General features: G+C 43.4%; 2 protein-coding genes across 9 annotated transcripts in view; one reads left to right on the forward strand and one right to left on the reverse strand.

Annotated features, from left to right (window-relative positions):
• Positions 1-9,507, forward strand: part of SDCBP (syndecan binding protein) — a 32,909-nt gene extending 23,402 nt beyond the window's left edge. For 2 of the 5 annotated variants that reach the window (XM_060393433.1, XM_060393431.1), the window contains exons 4-7: positions 147-256; positions 2,932-3,093; positions 4,733-4,908; positions 6,674-9,507. In XM_060393433.1, coding sequence (XP_060249416.1) covers positions 147-256; positions 2,932-3,093; positions 4,733-4,908; positions 6,674-6,995 — 770 coding nt within the window. In that variant the 3' untranslated portion in view covers positions 6,996-9,507. The remainder of the gene's footprint in view (positions 1-146; positions 257-2,931; positions 3,094-4,732; positions 4,909-6,673) is intronic. The other 3 variants (XM_004011692.5, XM_012183731.4, XM_060393432.1) reach the window with 3 other exon arrangements.
• Positions 9,508-10,034: 527 nt separating this feature from the next.
• NSMAF (neutral sphingomyelinase activation associated factor) overlaps positions 10,035-14,736 on the reverse strand; it is a 64,692-nt gene continuing 59,990 nt past the window's right edge. For 3 of the 4 annotated variants that reach the window (XM_060393430.1, XM_027972974.2, XM_060393429.1), the window contains 5 exons: positions 13,756-13,839; positions 12,804-12,954; positions 12,093-12,195; positions 11,870-11,979; positions 10,035-10,727 (listed from right to left, as the gene is read on the reverse strand). In XM_060393430.1, coding sequence (XP_060249413.1) covers positions 10,633-10,727; positions 11,870-11,979; positions 12,093-12,195; positions 12,804-12,954; positions 13,756-13,839 — 543 coding nt within the window. In that variant the 3' untranslated portion in view covers positions 10,035-10,632. Of the gene's footprint in view, positions 11,980-12,092; positions 12,196-12,803; positions 12,955-13,755; positions 13,840-14,736 lie in introns of all 4 variants that reach the window. The other variant, XM_060393428.1, reaches the window with a different exon arrangement.

Genomic DNA, 14,736 nt, shown 5'->3' on the forward strand with positions numbered 1-14,736 from the left:
GGGTTTTCCAGATTACTAATTTAAATTCATCCTAGATTTTATAAAATCAATGTGATTTTTAAAAATACAAGTAAAAGTCCATAATAACAATGTTTTTTTTAAATAGTCTACTAATTTTTTTTCTCTACTGATTCATTTGTTATTAGATCTCTATCCTAAGCTATATCCTGAGCTCTCTCAGTACATGGGCCTGAGTTTAAATGAAGAAGAAATACGTGCAAATATGGCCTTGGTCCCTGGAGCACCAAGTCATGGGGTATGTATAATGTAATTCGTTCTGAATTATATAAAATCATACCTTACACAGAGATACAAGCTAACTCGTCTTTGTGGCAAACTCACAAATTTATAGCCTTAGCATTGATCTCTTCTCAGGATTGCCTTCTAGGTATTGCTTTTTACACAGTCTACTTCCTTCTGTGCTGTTACCACTTTTCTGATTTATTAGGAGTTAAAGATACAGGTGCCTTTAACTGGTACATTCTCCTTTGTCTTCTGCATTTAGTTACAGACCTAGTGACTCTGCTTCTGGTGTGTTTCTTGTATTCATGTTATGCATTGTAGGCTTGCTGTAGCCCTGTCCATGATTTATACCTCTCACCTAGATGTTACACTTGGCTCTTCTTCCAGTAACTCCTCTAGTAACTTGTTATATCAATGAATGCTGAGCTACTGCTAACTTTATCATTCTGAAATTCAGGTCTGTTACCTTTTTTTTGCTCATAATCTTTTTAAGTTTAAAGCTTCTTACAGTTTGACCCCAAATTCTTGGCTTAAATATAGTGTGTCTCAGTCTTTTGTTAAGATTGTTGCTATAAGACTGTAATACCTTACAGTACTTGTCATAGGTAAATGCATAACTTCATGAAGACAGCCTTTATGTCTCTGTTGCTGCCATAACTCCCATGCTTAGTACAGTACCTGGCTTTCAATTTATTCACCAAATATTTATTGAAAACTTGCTTACATCAGTCAGGGTCCAGGTGGAACAACAGAAATCACACAAGAATTTTAACAGAGATAACAAGAAATCAGAGAGGTTGAAGAATTGAAAAAAGCAAAAGCGGAACCCAGAAAGCTGCTTCTCCTAGAACTGGGGCATACGGGATGGGGGTTACAGTTCGCAGAGCCAACAGTGTTGGTGGAGGAGCCCCGTGAGCTGGGCCTCAGGGGAGGGCCCCCTGTGATGGATGCTGGTACCTCTGGGGGCTGCAGGGAGGCTGTGCTGCCAGTGTCTGGAATCTGGAGACTGGAGTCACCTGCTGCCAGCAGCATGAAGGGCTGGCCCCAGGCAGTACTGGCAGGAGCAGGAAGCAGACAGGAAGGGGCAGGCCCTGGCACGTCCTCCTCGCGAGGGGTCCTGACCAGAAAGCCATGGCAGAAGAGGGCTCACCACAGAGGGTGGGCTTGGAAGGCACGGACAGTCTGTGACGCTTGCTGGCCTCTCTTCTCTTCAGTGTGCCCACAGGCTTCTTTCTTCATATTTCTTCACATTTGTTGACGCGCAACAAATATTTTCTGGTAAGGGAACCATAGTAAGTACGTTCAGCTTTACTAGCCAGTATATACAGAGACCTTGAGAGGCTTCCGGGCAGAAATGAGCTTGAGAGGCCTGAGAGACAGGACCTCGGTGAGGGCAGATGAGACAGAATGTGGCTGCAGATGCACTGGGGGGTGACATTGGAAGGGCTGTCAGGCCAGGTAGTCTGTGGCCTTGTGGACAGGGTAAGGGGTTGGGGGTCTGAGTTGTGGGATTAACAAAAGGGTTTCAGTGCTTGCTGTGTGGAGGGCAAATAGAAGGGCAAGAGTAGATGGTGGTCATAGTAGCCTTAGCAGGAGGGAGCAGTGGTCATGTGTTGGTCATATGGATCATGGTAAGAACACCGAGTAAGCACTTAACTGTACTTGCTGGAAAGAAATTCTTTTCCAAAAGTTATACTCCAAAGCTCCTCCCTTTTGTCCTATGTTTCAGCTAAACTAAATTCATTTGCTTAATTTTTTCTATCCCATTGCCTGATTTTTATGCTTTTATAGCTGTAATCATTGAATTTTTGTAATTCTTCAAAAGTTGTATTTTCTGGTATTGTGCTTGATTAGTGGTATGGCTCTTTGTGTGTGTGTGATGTCCTGGTGACTGTGATTCTGAACGGAGACATTGGCAGCCTGTGTGTGTGCGGCTGAGGTTTCTCTCCCCCATCATGGCTGTTCTGAGCATCACGGTGTCAGACCAGAGCTTTTCATGACAGGTTCCGGTTAAGACGCTTTGGTAACAAATATGCTCTTCCCTCATTTTCTTTGGTAGAGGAAAGGGTCCACTTAAAACACTAAACTCATTTTGGTCAAGAAAAAAAAATTAGGAATGTGAGGCCTGGTACCTAACGGAGTCCCTAGTACAGCTATTCTCCATACAGTTGGTTAATCCACAGATGTTTACCAAAGGGATGAAAAATAACATTTGTCTTGTGTGTGTCAGCACTTGACTAGTAGGTGCTTTTAGTCCTTGTAGTGGAGCTGTGAGGTAAGAAGTTTGCCTCTGTAATAAAAACTCTGAAAGGGTAAGTACATTGTTGAAGGCCATATAAAAGAACCCTCAGGAAGATGCTGTGTGAGTTTAAAAGTAAAGTACAGCCTTTATAAAGTTCAAGGATAATATATTTGAGTTGAAAACAAGCCAGGGTACACATAAAACAAATGCCAGTGAATTCATCGGGCAACAGAGTCATTGAGTCTGCTGGAGATGGTGTCTGGGGGGGTAAATTACCTGCAGAATTAGTTTTAAAAAACAAAATAGGGTCATTTTTGCAAAACTCATATCTGAAGGAAATAATCGGCAGATTACATTTTAGGAAACCACAACAGAATATGTTCAATTTTGGATTTTCTCAGGGCGCGTGTTTGCGAATACTGACGTGTTGCATGTGTCTTTGGCAGCAGTTGGTGGCACGGCCTTCCAGCATGGACCACATGGTGGCCCCTGTCACTGGTGGCGACACTGGGATCCGCAGAGCAGAGATCAAGCAAGGGATCCGAGAAGTCATCTTGTGTAAGGATCAAGACGGGAAGATTGGGCTCCGGCTGAAATCCATAGACAATGTAAGTGCTTTCAGTACACTTGTCTGATTAGCTGTTATGTGACCCAGTTACAATTTAAAATGTAAATGCTTTAATGAAGTGTAATGGTGCTCTCTGATCAAGACTACTTTTAATCTGCTTTTCCACGTGAGATGCTACCCTGTTCTGAAGAGGCAGAGCTGGGACTTGAGCATTACCATGGATGAATTTTTTCTGAGTCCTTTTTCTGGAATAAAGTTCACTAGTCTGCGTGTATTATAACATAGTTCATACAAGGAGAATGCTGGCATTGAAATAGGGTAACGTGTGGAAGTTAAGACTGATAGGTGAGGGTCAGTGGTCTTGTGTATTTTTAAACTTAAAGACGATCATGTGACTTGTAATGTGGTTTGGGGTTTGTTATTTCCATCCTTGAATTTGACTTTCATGGGGCATTTTCCAGGCAACAGTGACTTTCTAAAGTACATTACTTCACCTCTCACCTTACCAGATGGAAGAAATGAAACCTGGTTACTCTGTGGGGAAGCACTTAGGATCACTAAGGAGGTGCTGAGTCTTTACCCTGATTTGTGGGTTTCCAGGTTATTTATTGGGCTTCTTTTCAGTCTTCGGTCTCATAGCTCAGCGCATCCAGCCTTTGCATGTAGAAGATGTGGCGCCTGGCGGAAGATGTTTGAGGCCAGTCCGGGCCCTACCTGCCTCCCCAGAGGCTGAGGGCATTGTGTCTTTGCACACTTGTGGCTTGTGTGAGACCCTCATTGAGTGTGCTGCTCTGGGAAGCTCGCACTTCCCTGCCCTCTCTACATCCTAGAGAGAGACCACACTCTCCGCAGCTCCACCCCTGCAGCAGTTATCCTTGCAGTGGTTTGTCCAGTGGCCGAAGCTTGTAGGTGTAGCCACTCTGCTGGGTGCCGTCCTCAAGTACAGGATACGCAGCACCAAATCTGAGTACAGGCTACGCAGCACCAAATCTGGGGCAGCTCAGGACGGAGAAGGGGTGCGACCTGTGGTTGCTTTCATCTCTTACTGGCACATGCCTTTTACACTTGGCTTGTTGATAGTGTTCAGCATCTGAAATTTAGTTTACATGAGTAAAAATAGCCTGTGGGTTTAGTTCTCAGATACCTGTACTTGAGTTCTCTGTATTTACCTCGAAGATTTTTAAGAACGGGGGTTGTATTCCGTGTACCCACCTTTTTAGGCTGTTTAATAGTAGTGATTATGCGTAATTTAGCAAGCGAGTAAAGGAATTCTTCAGCTCAAAAGGTAAACTTCTGACCTAAACCTATCACTTTTCTTAAACTTCCAACACTTTACTGTCTTCCCTCCTAAATAATGACCAGGTGCAGTAATACCTGTTTGGTATTTTATCAGACTCATGGAACCTTACATTTCTTATAGTAATCTGACTTTATTTTCCTTAGTTTTTTTATTCCAAGGTGGAGGGGGTGATGGAATTTGGTCAGGTGAGTCATGATGTGAGCTAGAAATTACCACTCAGATCTTCCTGTTGCCTTGATAGCATTTTCAGTTTCCTTCTTGGGAGTAATGAAACACACTTGTGTAGTTTTCTCTTTTTTAAAAAAAAATTACTAGAGTAGCTGCCTAAACAGTTGGTTCCTGATTTTCCAGCACTTACTTAGTGATTTCCATCCTCCAGGGTATATTTGTTCAGCTTGTCCAGGCCAATTCTCCGTCCTCCCTGGTGGGCCTGCGGTTTGGGGACCAGGTACTTCAGATAAACGGCGAGAACTGTGCTGGCTGGAGCTCGGACCGGGCGCACAAGGTGCTCAAACAGGCTTTTGGAGAGAAGATCACCATGACCATTCGGGACAGGTGAGCCAACTAAACGCCACATGTGGACATTAAGGACTAGTTTTCCATTTTCTTAGGGTTTTAAGGTTCTGGAAATACAGCATTTTGTTGCGGAAAATAATCAAATATTATTGATTAGTTTTATATTTATACTCTTGTAGTTCTGTGTTGCTTTCACTTTCTTACATAGTTTGACTTTTTAAAAACAGTATTCTGGTTTTGCATACACCTTATTTCAGAGCTTACAGAAATTTGTCCTTTGAGAAGTTCCTTTCCTGTCTTAATCAGTTTCTCTGAAAAATGAAAGGTAACAGCAACAAGTGTCTGGACTTTGCCCCTGGTTTCCTGCTCAGAGTGGATACATGGGGGCCTACCAGTTCCCAAAACCCAGCCTGGCCTTCTGGGTGGCTGAGGCTCGAGTCCTTGGTGGGAGCATCATCTTTAGCTTGTTTATAATGGAACTTGCGGTACCTGTGCTACGGACACCACCACCTTCTCGGCCACGCAGGGGTTGAGGGGCAGACCTTGTAACACATTTTTAGCTTTGGCATTTTTGTTCATATTGGTTCAACTGGCTTTTGTCTACCTTTGTGTTTTCGCTTTGAATAATACATGGTAGCTATTAAGTAAACATTTTGCAGACAAATGGCACTTTTGCTCTTATGTGAGCAAAGTTTCAAAAAGTAACTTGGATCACCAGGAAGACATGACTGCTGTGAACTTTATAATGTAAAATTCGTATTTATTTTGCACATGAAACATGTGCAGTAACAGGTTGTCAGTGCTCAGAGCGGATGCCATCTTTCTGAAGCTCCTCCCTTTCTAAGGGACCGGGAGCTTCCGTCTTAACTGCTGCAGCAGCAAAAATACCTTTGTAAAGTTTTAAAAATCAAGATGTGAGAAATATTACAAAGGTTCTAAGTATTTCCTAAGAAAAATTAAGCTCCAGGAAATACTAAAAAGTTAATTCATTTTTATTTTTTTTCTTTTATTTATTTTTTTAAAATTTTTTTATTTTTTAAATTTTAATATCTTTAATTCTTACATGCGTTCCCAAACATGAACCCCCCTCCCACCTCCCTCCCCATAACATCTCTCTGGGTCATCCCCATGCACCAGCCCCAAGGATGCTGCATCCTGCGTCAGACATAGACTGGCAATTCAATTCTTACATGATAGTATACATGTTAGAATGTCATTCTCCCAAATCATCCCACCCTCTCCCTCTGAGTCCAAAGGTCCGTTATACACATCTGTGTCTCTTTCCCTGTCTTGCATACAGGGTCGTCATTGCCATCTTCCTAAATTCCATATATATGTGTTAGTATACTGTATTGGTGTTTTTCTTTCTGGCTTACTTCACTCTGTATAATCGGCTCCAGTTTCATCCATCTCATCAGAACTGATTCAAATGAATTCTTTTTTACGGCTGAGTAATACTCCATTGTGTATATGTACCACAGCTTTCTTATCCATTCATCTGCTGAAAAGTTAATTCATTTTTAACACTGATTTTTGTTCAAACGTAATGTTAATGTAAAGGAAAAAGCACATTGATAAACTGCATGAAGCATTGTGTTAATTCTTTGATTCTTAAAAGAAGGAAATCTTGATTAGTCCAGCCATAATGGAGAGAATTTTTAAACTTTTACACAAGATGTACATACCAAGGCAAATAGTTTTGAAATAATTTATGGTAACAAAGTATCCAGTACACCATAATGGAAATCCATTGACATGTTTACCTTGGAATTAACAATTTTAATTGAAACTGTTATGCTCACAGGCCCTTTGAACGGACAATTACCATGCATAAGGACAGTACTGGACACGTTGGCTTTGTTTTTAAAAATGGAAAAATCACATCCATTGTGAAAGACAGTTCTGCAGCTAGAAACGGTCTTCTCACGGAACATAACATCTGTGAGGTCAACGGACAGAACGTCATCGGACTGAAGGTCAGAGTAGAACTTACATTGTGTTGTTTAGTTTTGGAAGTCTCTTTTTCATTTGTCTGTTGGGGTGGTGCTGTTAGTGACCAAAATGGAGACATTCTTTGTCGCGCTGGCTGTGCCCTCATGTTACATCTAGAATTGTGGCCTCTGTAACTGGGGGTCAGGGTGAGATCTCTGAAGTCCCTTGAACTAGACTTCTGTGAATACCTGGGCAGTGAAGATGTTGATGAGATCCTGAATGAATGGTTGCTTTTTTGTCCAATTGCTTTTTTCAGTCCAGGGGTTGTAGGAAAAATATGAGTAATAGTTCATAGCCAAATTAGTACTTCATTTTTATGGTTTATGCCCTCTACAAATTCCTAAATAGAACTATTTTGAGGTCTAAAGGTTTTCATTAAGAATTAATGTTAGCAGAGGGGATGTGGTAATATTGTATATGGGGGCAATTATTTAATCTCTAGAAAAAGAATGCTATGTTGGCTAATATATTCAACGTAGTTTACTTAGTTTTGTTGCCACTGATGAATTAAAACTTGGTAAAGAAACTGGAAAAAATTTAAATAGCAGGAGTCAGGATTTTAGAGACATTAGCAAAACCTCAGAACATATATATTTCTTTACCAAGAATAACTTAGTTTTATATTTAATAGAGCCTCTCAGAATTTTCATTGTTTTCCACAGGACTCTCAAATTGCAGACATATTGTCTACAGCTGGAAATATAGTGACTATTACAATCATGCCTGCTTTTATCTTTGAACACATTATTAAACGGTAAGTAGAGAATTCTTTGACTTCATTCTGTGCTCATGTGATTTCATAGAGGCTCTGTACTTCCTTAATTCTCAAGCTTCTCAAACCTTTGGTACTTTGGTGGATGACATTGGCATTATTCAGAAATTTGAAGTATTTAAATTATTTACATTTTGGAAGTCCTCAGGAGTGAGGGCTGGAAGCTGAGGAGAAAGAAAAAAACAGGGGTGGCTGGGGCTGTCTGCCCGGTAGCATCTTACATTCTGTCCTGGCTTAGCCAGCACAGTCCTTTCAGTATCTACATGAAAGATAAATGATATTTAAAACATTAAAAGATGTAACTCCTGTAATGGAATGTTTGTTTACCCAGAAGCTGGAATAGAATGCAGCTAGCTCCTTTTGGGGGTTGTTGTGAGGAGAATTGTCAGGACTAATCCATAAAGAGCTCACTTGTCTTAAATCAGTGATAGTCTCCCCACCCCATCCCACCCCCGCCAAAAAAAAAAAAAAACAACCCACACATATTTCCCTCTAGTTCATAGCATTAATAGCGTTGTCTTTTTTAACCATTCAGCCTTAACATACAAGGATTGAAGGACTTACCTGTATCTTACTGGCCAGGATAGATAGCTTATTTGCAATCAGCTAGATTACCTGAGACCCTTAGAGCTGAACTCATTAAAAAACCTGCTCTATTCCCACTTGATGCTAATAGTACTGAGTTTGAATTAGAGTTTTCTTGAATCATTGTAGCAGTTTTGAAAAAAGAAACCCAACCCTCAGTATCTAATAAAAGTAACTGTCTTGTAGGATGGCACCAAGCATTATGAAAAGCTTGATGGATCACACCATTCCTGAGGTTTAGAAGTCACGGCACAGTGGAAACTTCCCGGAAGTTCTTCCGTTTACGTCTTGGGCAACTGACCTTTCTATTATGCACATGAAGCTTTCTAGGAGCCAGCGAGCATATGCTGCATGAGGACTTCCTATCTTACAGTAGGGCTGGGGATCTTACTGTTCGATCCAGTGTATCTTGTTCAGACATCAAGATAGTTGTAGCCTTACCCTGGTTTTACAGTTGAAAAGACTTTTACAGACTAGCTTCTTTACTGGAAACCTGATGCTTTCACAAGCCTTGTGAGTAGGATGACTGCGACAGGCTCAGCTCTGTTAGAAGCGTCACCTTGATAGAGAGCAGTGCTTAGTTCTGTGCTGTGTTTGCATTTTTACTGTGTCACCATAGTGCATTTAGAATTATTTTCCTTCAGTTCTGTAACACCAGCTAAGTAACACTGGTTTCATTCCATGTAAGCATTATTAGACAGTGTGTAGCTGCAAGAGACTTATCGATTGTCATTACATTTTATCTACCTTCACTTAATATGCTTAAACTGTCGCCTTAACTAAGTTAAGCATCTAGAATAAAAGCCAAAATGTAATGATTGCTGCCTTCCTAAACCCAGACGCAGTTCTGCATTCACCTGAGATGTACACTAGCCCTGCACAGTCTTGACAGTACATCCCAAGCTAGCACAGCTGCTGACTTGCATTTGAGATTTTCTAGTCTTTCCTTGTGTAATGGGAACTTCTTTCTTCTAAAAGTAACTGATATCACTTTTTGAGAAATGAAGCACTATATATTTAATGTAAAAATTCTTGTACTAAATAGAATGAACCTTGACTCCTCTTTTCATGTGTAGATTAAGTGGGCTAAGACCTGATTGTGGCATTTACACAGTATGTAACCTAGCTGCCCCAGGACGGTCTTAGGACACTGTCCTGGTCATATGTTCCATTTCCTGCCTCTTCCCTGCTCACAGAATGACACATTATCCTGATTTTTTTCCATCTCTTTGGCTTATGCCTATTCTATTTTAATTAAAAATGTATAAATAAAGTTAAGTTCCAGTCTGTCTGTCATTGCATCATTTGAAAATGTCAGGCTTGTAGGAGGGTCCTCTCCCAGAGTGGCCAACACCCAGGAGCCTGGGGCAAGCCTTCTGTGCTGAGACGCCCTGCGTGTCCAGAGAAGTACCTTCAGCCTAGAAGCCCAGACACGCTGGAGGCCGAGCAGCAGGGCCTCAACGAGCCTATCGATTCTCCTGGCGACACCCAAGCCATGTTTAACATTCAGGATACACCAGTGGTTTTTAAATAACAGAGAAAAATCTTACCTCGCATGCTTTCTGTGGTTCAGAGGTTGAGTACAAAATAATTAGTGCTACTGATTCCTGGCTTATCTTGTGTGGAATTCAGAAAAGCCAACCAACTCAGCTTTTTCAGTGATGTTCTTCTTCGTTATCTGTCTGGACTTGGCTCTGAAGATAGTTCCAGAAGTACAGGGTTACATAGTACTAAGGATGGTTTTCTAGAAGGATTGACATTTGAAGTACCTAGTAGTTTGTGCTAAGTCATTTAAATAAAGAAAATGAGAATTTCATTACAGAAAAATATTTTTAATGTCATAGAAAAGATGAGCATTTAACAGCCATAATGAAATAACCGTTCCTATACACAGTAAACTGTTATAAGAACTGCTAATCCTTGCCCAGGTTCTCAGAATCTGGGGCCAGCAGGTTATAGAAAGTGACCACTCCATGAAAACACACATCCCCAATCCAGCAGGCATGCTGCAAGTGTGTCAGTTAGATAGGGTGACTTGGCAACAGCGGAGAATACTCAGGTTTTCTTGCAAAGTCCTTAAACTGTTCAGTGCTTTCGGGAGACCTCCCCCAGCTGGTTTAAGTTATCTTTCAGCTGCTCGCTCTCACCCAGACTTGCTTTCTGATCGTCAGCACCCTGGGACAACCGCCTGCCTCACAGATGTTCCTTCCCCAAATCTCCCACGTCTTCATCCGCCTTAGAGGATGACAACTAACAGCTTTCAATGAAGTCACCATGATTTATAAAGTCTAAAACCACAAATTTCTCATGTGGTGAAACTTGTAATTACTATAATTGCACATTCACCAATTCCTTTAAAAGTTTGGTTTAAAAGTACATTAAATAGAGTTCAAAAACATTCAAGGAAAAGGCACTTAATACTGCAACTTCCAGAACATAATTTGTCTGTCTTCCCCTCCTGTGATGACGTTGCTACACTGTTCGTTCATCCACATACATGTCACGGCACCTGCGAGGAGAGACATGGGGTTAGGGGTGAGCTGCCCAGCTGGCACCACGTCGTCTTGTCCTATGAAGCAATCTTTGCCTGAACTCAAGTGCTTAGGACAAGGAACTTGGGAAGACTAGGAAACCATGTAGATGTAATGCTACAGCCAAAGCAGCTGGGAATCACAGATGTGTAACGGTACAAATACTACACCTACAGCAAGTTAGGAATCAGATGAGAGGGACAAGTGGGGAACTGGTGTGAGTGCTGATTTCCGTTTCTATCAGGTGAGTGGAGGAAGGCAGGCATAGCCCTCACTTGAATGTACAATGTTGAAATAACCACACACAACAGTGACAATGGGAAGAGGATGGAGGTGGGCTGTCAACAGTTACTTGTAACCATCGACACAACAATTCACTGTCCTCCAAATGCTCAAAGGGAAAACATGGAAATGTAAGAAAACTAAGAAGCCGACAGGCAGAAGGACACAGACATGCACAAGAACACATCCTTGGACAATAGACACCAGGTCACCAGCTGGAGAAGTCCTCCAAGGAGGGGACCTGGGAGGCGGAAGCCACTGGGAGCAAGACTGTTTTCTCTGTAATTTGTTACTTTCTTTTTCTTGGTGACAAGGCATGCAGGATCTTGGTTCCTGGACCAGGCATTGAACCTGTGCCCCATGTGGCAGAACCACCGAGTCCTAACCACTGGACGCCAGGGAAGTTGCTTGTTTCTTAAAAACTTTTGGGTCTTAGTTGCAGCATGTGGGCTCTAATTCCCTGACCAGGAATCGAACCTGGGCCCTCTGCGTTCTCTTAGCCACCGAACCACTAAGAAAGTTGCTTTTTTATATATATAATACAATAAAAACTCTATGCATGTGTTAAAAAAAAATCTACACCTTTTACTTTTTTGTCCTCTCTATGTAGAAGTTAATGTAAAAACTTTCCATTTTGGAGTCAAATGTCTGCCAACACAGATCTAAATCCTGAAAGAACCAAGAGATTCAGGTGGCCAGGCTGGCCAGGATCTGGAGGGGAATGTTCACAGCACAGAGGCCCCGGGGGCTTGTGACCTGAGAAAAGCGTGGCCACTGGTGGGAAAGGAGGTGCTGGAGCATGTAGGGAGAAGAGGCAGGTCAGCAGCAGACAGCTTACCCGCGTGGCCCTGGATCCTCTTGCTGACCCTTCCCCCGAGGAGGTCCCAGACGAGCAGCTCCCCAGACTGACTGCCAGATACGACGGAGTTTCCATCCCAGAGAAAGCACCTGCAAGAAGGATTTGGAAGTCATCCCTTGTCAGGAAGGAAGGACTAGACCAGGCCCAGTGTGGTGACTGTGAGCCTGTCTGTAAAAGTCTTCATCGTGAGTAACCTGAGTACCTCTGGGGCTCGTCCGCAGTCAGAGATGAGATGAGCATTCCTGTCTGTACGTCAATGACGTTCAGATGGCTGTCGGCTCCTGTGCTCAGGACGTGGCGACTGTCTGCAACGTGGGGCGGGACAGGGTGCAGGTTACAGCTTTAGATCATCAGAGATTTCATTTCTGAGTCCAGGAGCCCAATGTTCACATGAGTTACTTGTTGTATTAACCAATGAGGACCATCCTCTCTGTGAAAAGCTGCTGTGTTTAAGGCACTGGCCTGATGACCCTTTGGTGTGAATTCATAAATTAATTTCTCCAGTGATTTGAGCAATTAACAAGAATATCTGATACAGCTTTTCTAATAGGAACACATGCCATATGCACTGTGTTCTTCCATGAAGCAGCCTTAACCCACAGGCAAAACCCCTTTTATCAGCAAATAGCATTTTTGTTGTTTAGTTGCTCAGTCACGTCTAACTATTTGTGACCCCATGGACTGTAGCCAGCCAGGCTCCTCTGTCCATGGGATTCTCCAGGCAAGAATACTGGAGTGGGTTGCCATTTCCTTCTCCAGTGGAATCTTCCTGACCCAGGGATCAAACCTGCATCTCCTGCATTGGCAGGCTGATTCTTTACCACTGAGCCTCCTGGAAAACTGTTTTTACATTCTTATTTACTTCAAAGTAGTAATTCCAGTTCCCCTGGTATCTATTAAAAAAGGATGCTACCTGGGCTGAAAGCACTGTCGCCTACAGTCCCCTCATGACATGGAATCTGGTGTAACAGGGTGGCCGTGGTGAGGTCCCAGATGGTCACTGTGCCTTCCTTGGTGCCTGAGGCCAGCAGTGTGCCGGCAGCGTTCAAACTGATCGTATCCACCTGGAGAAGGAAGCACATGTGGTATTCTGTCAGAACCACGGTCATGAAGCTGTGTTTCTCAGCCCGTTCTTTCAGCACCACCTATCGCGCGATGGTTCATTTACAAGTGAAATCTTCATAGGCCAGTGACTACAATGAAGTGTTACTGGAAAATGCTGTTTGACAGCCTAAAATTGACAGACTCAGAATAGTGCGACAAGTGGCAGGGCATGCCAGGCTGCCTGAAGCACAGTGGCTCTGTGAGGATGTGGGGGGTTTGGGGGAACTGGGGGATCTCAAGGTTGGCTAAACTACATCCTGTATAAATATTCCTCAACCCTGGTTATTCTGCTGACCGTGAAGATCAGGCAGCAGTTCACAGCCTAGAGGGAAGACAATACCACAGGCACAGTGCCAGATGCAGCCGTGCCCGCGAGGAGACAGACTGAGTGAAGAGGACATGGTGCCAGCTGAGTTCTGCCCCTGCTGCGAGCACCAGGCCGTGTAGACACGTCAGTGTCCTCACACTAGACAGAGTGCTCCTTCCACTTAAGGTGTCAGAAAACACATCCAGCTGCCCAAATAGTTTGAGGGTACCCATATATTCAATGTCACGCTTGGAAATTGGTCTTGTGGAAATCTGGCTGGAGGGCAGCCAATTCTCAAACAGCAAAACGGGAAAAGGCACAGTGGACTAGGAAACCCAAAGGGTCAACTTGAAGAACTGACAGCCCCCATGCTCTCCTGTAATGAGCAAACTAAAAGATGAGCAAGCCAAGAACCCGCTTCCCCCGGTGGTTTCCGCTGGGCCCAGGTACTCACGCTGACATCGTGCTCCAGCTCAGCCAGCAGCTCAAAGTGCTGTTTCCTGGCACACGGCATCTCTGCGGGGACCCCGGACCACACCTGGGATGGGACGCATTGCAGAGTACTTCCTTTAAGAGCACTGCTAACACGCGCAGCACACACTCTCCTGACTGACTAACTCCCACTTAACAGCTCCCAGCAGAAAGAAGCGTCTTCAGGCTGTTTCTCTGCCCCGTGCCTGCACTCTTAATTCTGCCACCCGTGCTTCCTAAGGGTCCGCTGTGCCCGGGTCTGCTCCACCCCTTGCACTTACTGTTGTGACTTAAGTTCTCTGTGAACTAAAACTGAAGTGCAGAAGTGCAGTCATGTCTATTAAGGTTTCGAGTCCTCAGTCGTGTCTGACTCTTTGCAACCCCGTGGACTGCAGCCCGCCAGGCTCCTCTGTCCATGGGATTCTCCAGGCAAGAATGCTGGAGTGGGTTGCCATGCCCTTCTCCAGGGGATCTTCTCGACCCAGGGATCGAACCCACGTCTCTCATGTCTCCTGCATTGGCAGGTGTATTCTTTACCACTAGCACCACCTAGGAAGCTCCATTAAGGTTTTGAGAAAACTCAAAAAGGCAAGTTGCCAAAAAAATTTACTGACATTACATGTAGGCAAGAAAATTTACCAACAAAAGTGCCCCCTCTGGGGGAAGCAAAAATGATGAAAAACTTGAAGGAATTCTAATGGCTTGAGGTTCTTGCTTTCTGTTTACATAAAAGCAGACTGGAAACCAAGGATGATGAATGCGTTGTGGTTCATGCAGCAAAGTTGTGCAAGACTTCAGAGAAAAGGCCAAGTGTGGTCCTGCGTCAGTAATGATGAAAAGTGTGTCTGTATTTTTCAACGATTCTCTACTTATTTTGATATTTTCTGATTCACTGGTCAACTGCTAGTTCCACAGCTTCATGAGCTCAGATGGGCCGCTGCGTGTTTCTCTAATGAACCACTAG

Source organism: Ovis aries, chromosome 9 (assembly GCF_016772045.2).
Source record: "Ovis aries strain OAR_USU_Benz2616 breed Rambouillet chromosome 9, ARS-UI_Ramb_v3.0, whole genome shotgun sequence".
Taxonomy (NCBI): Eukaryota; Metazoa; Chordata; class Mammalia; order Artiodactyla; family Bovidae; genus Ovis; species Ovis aries.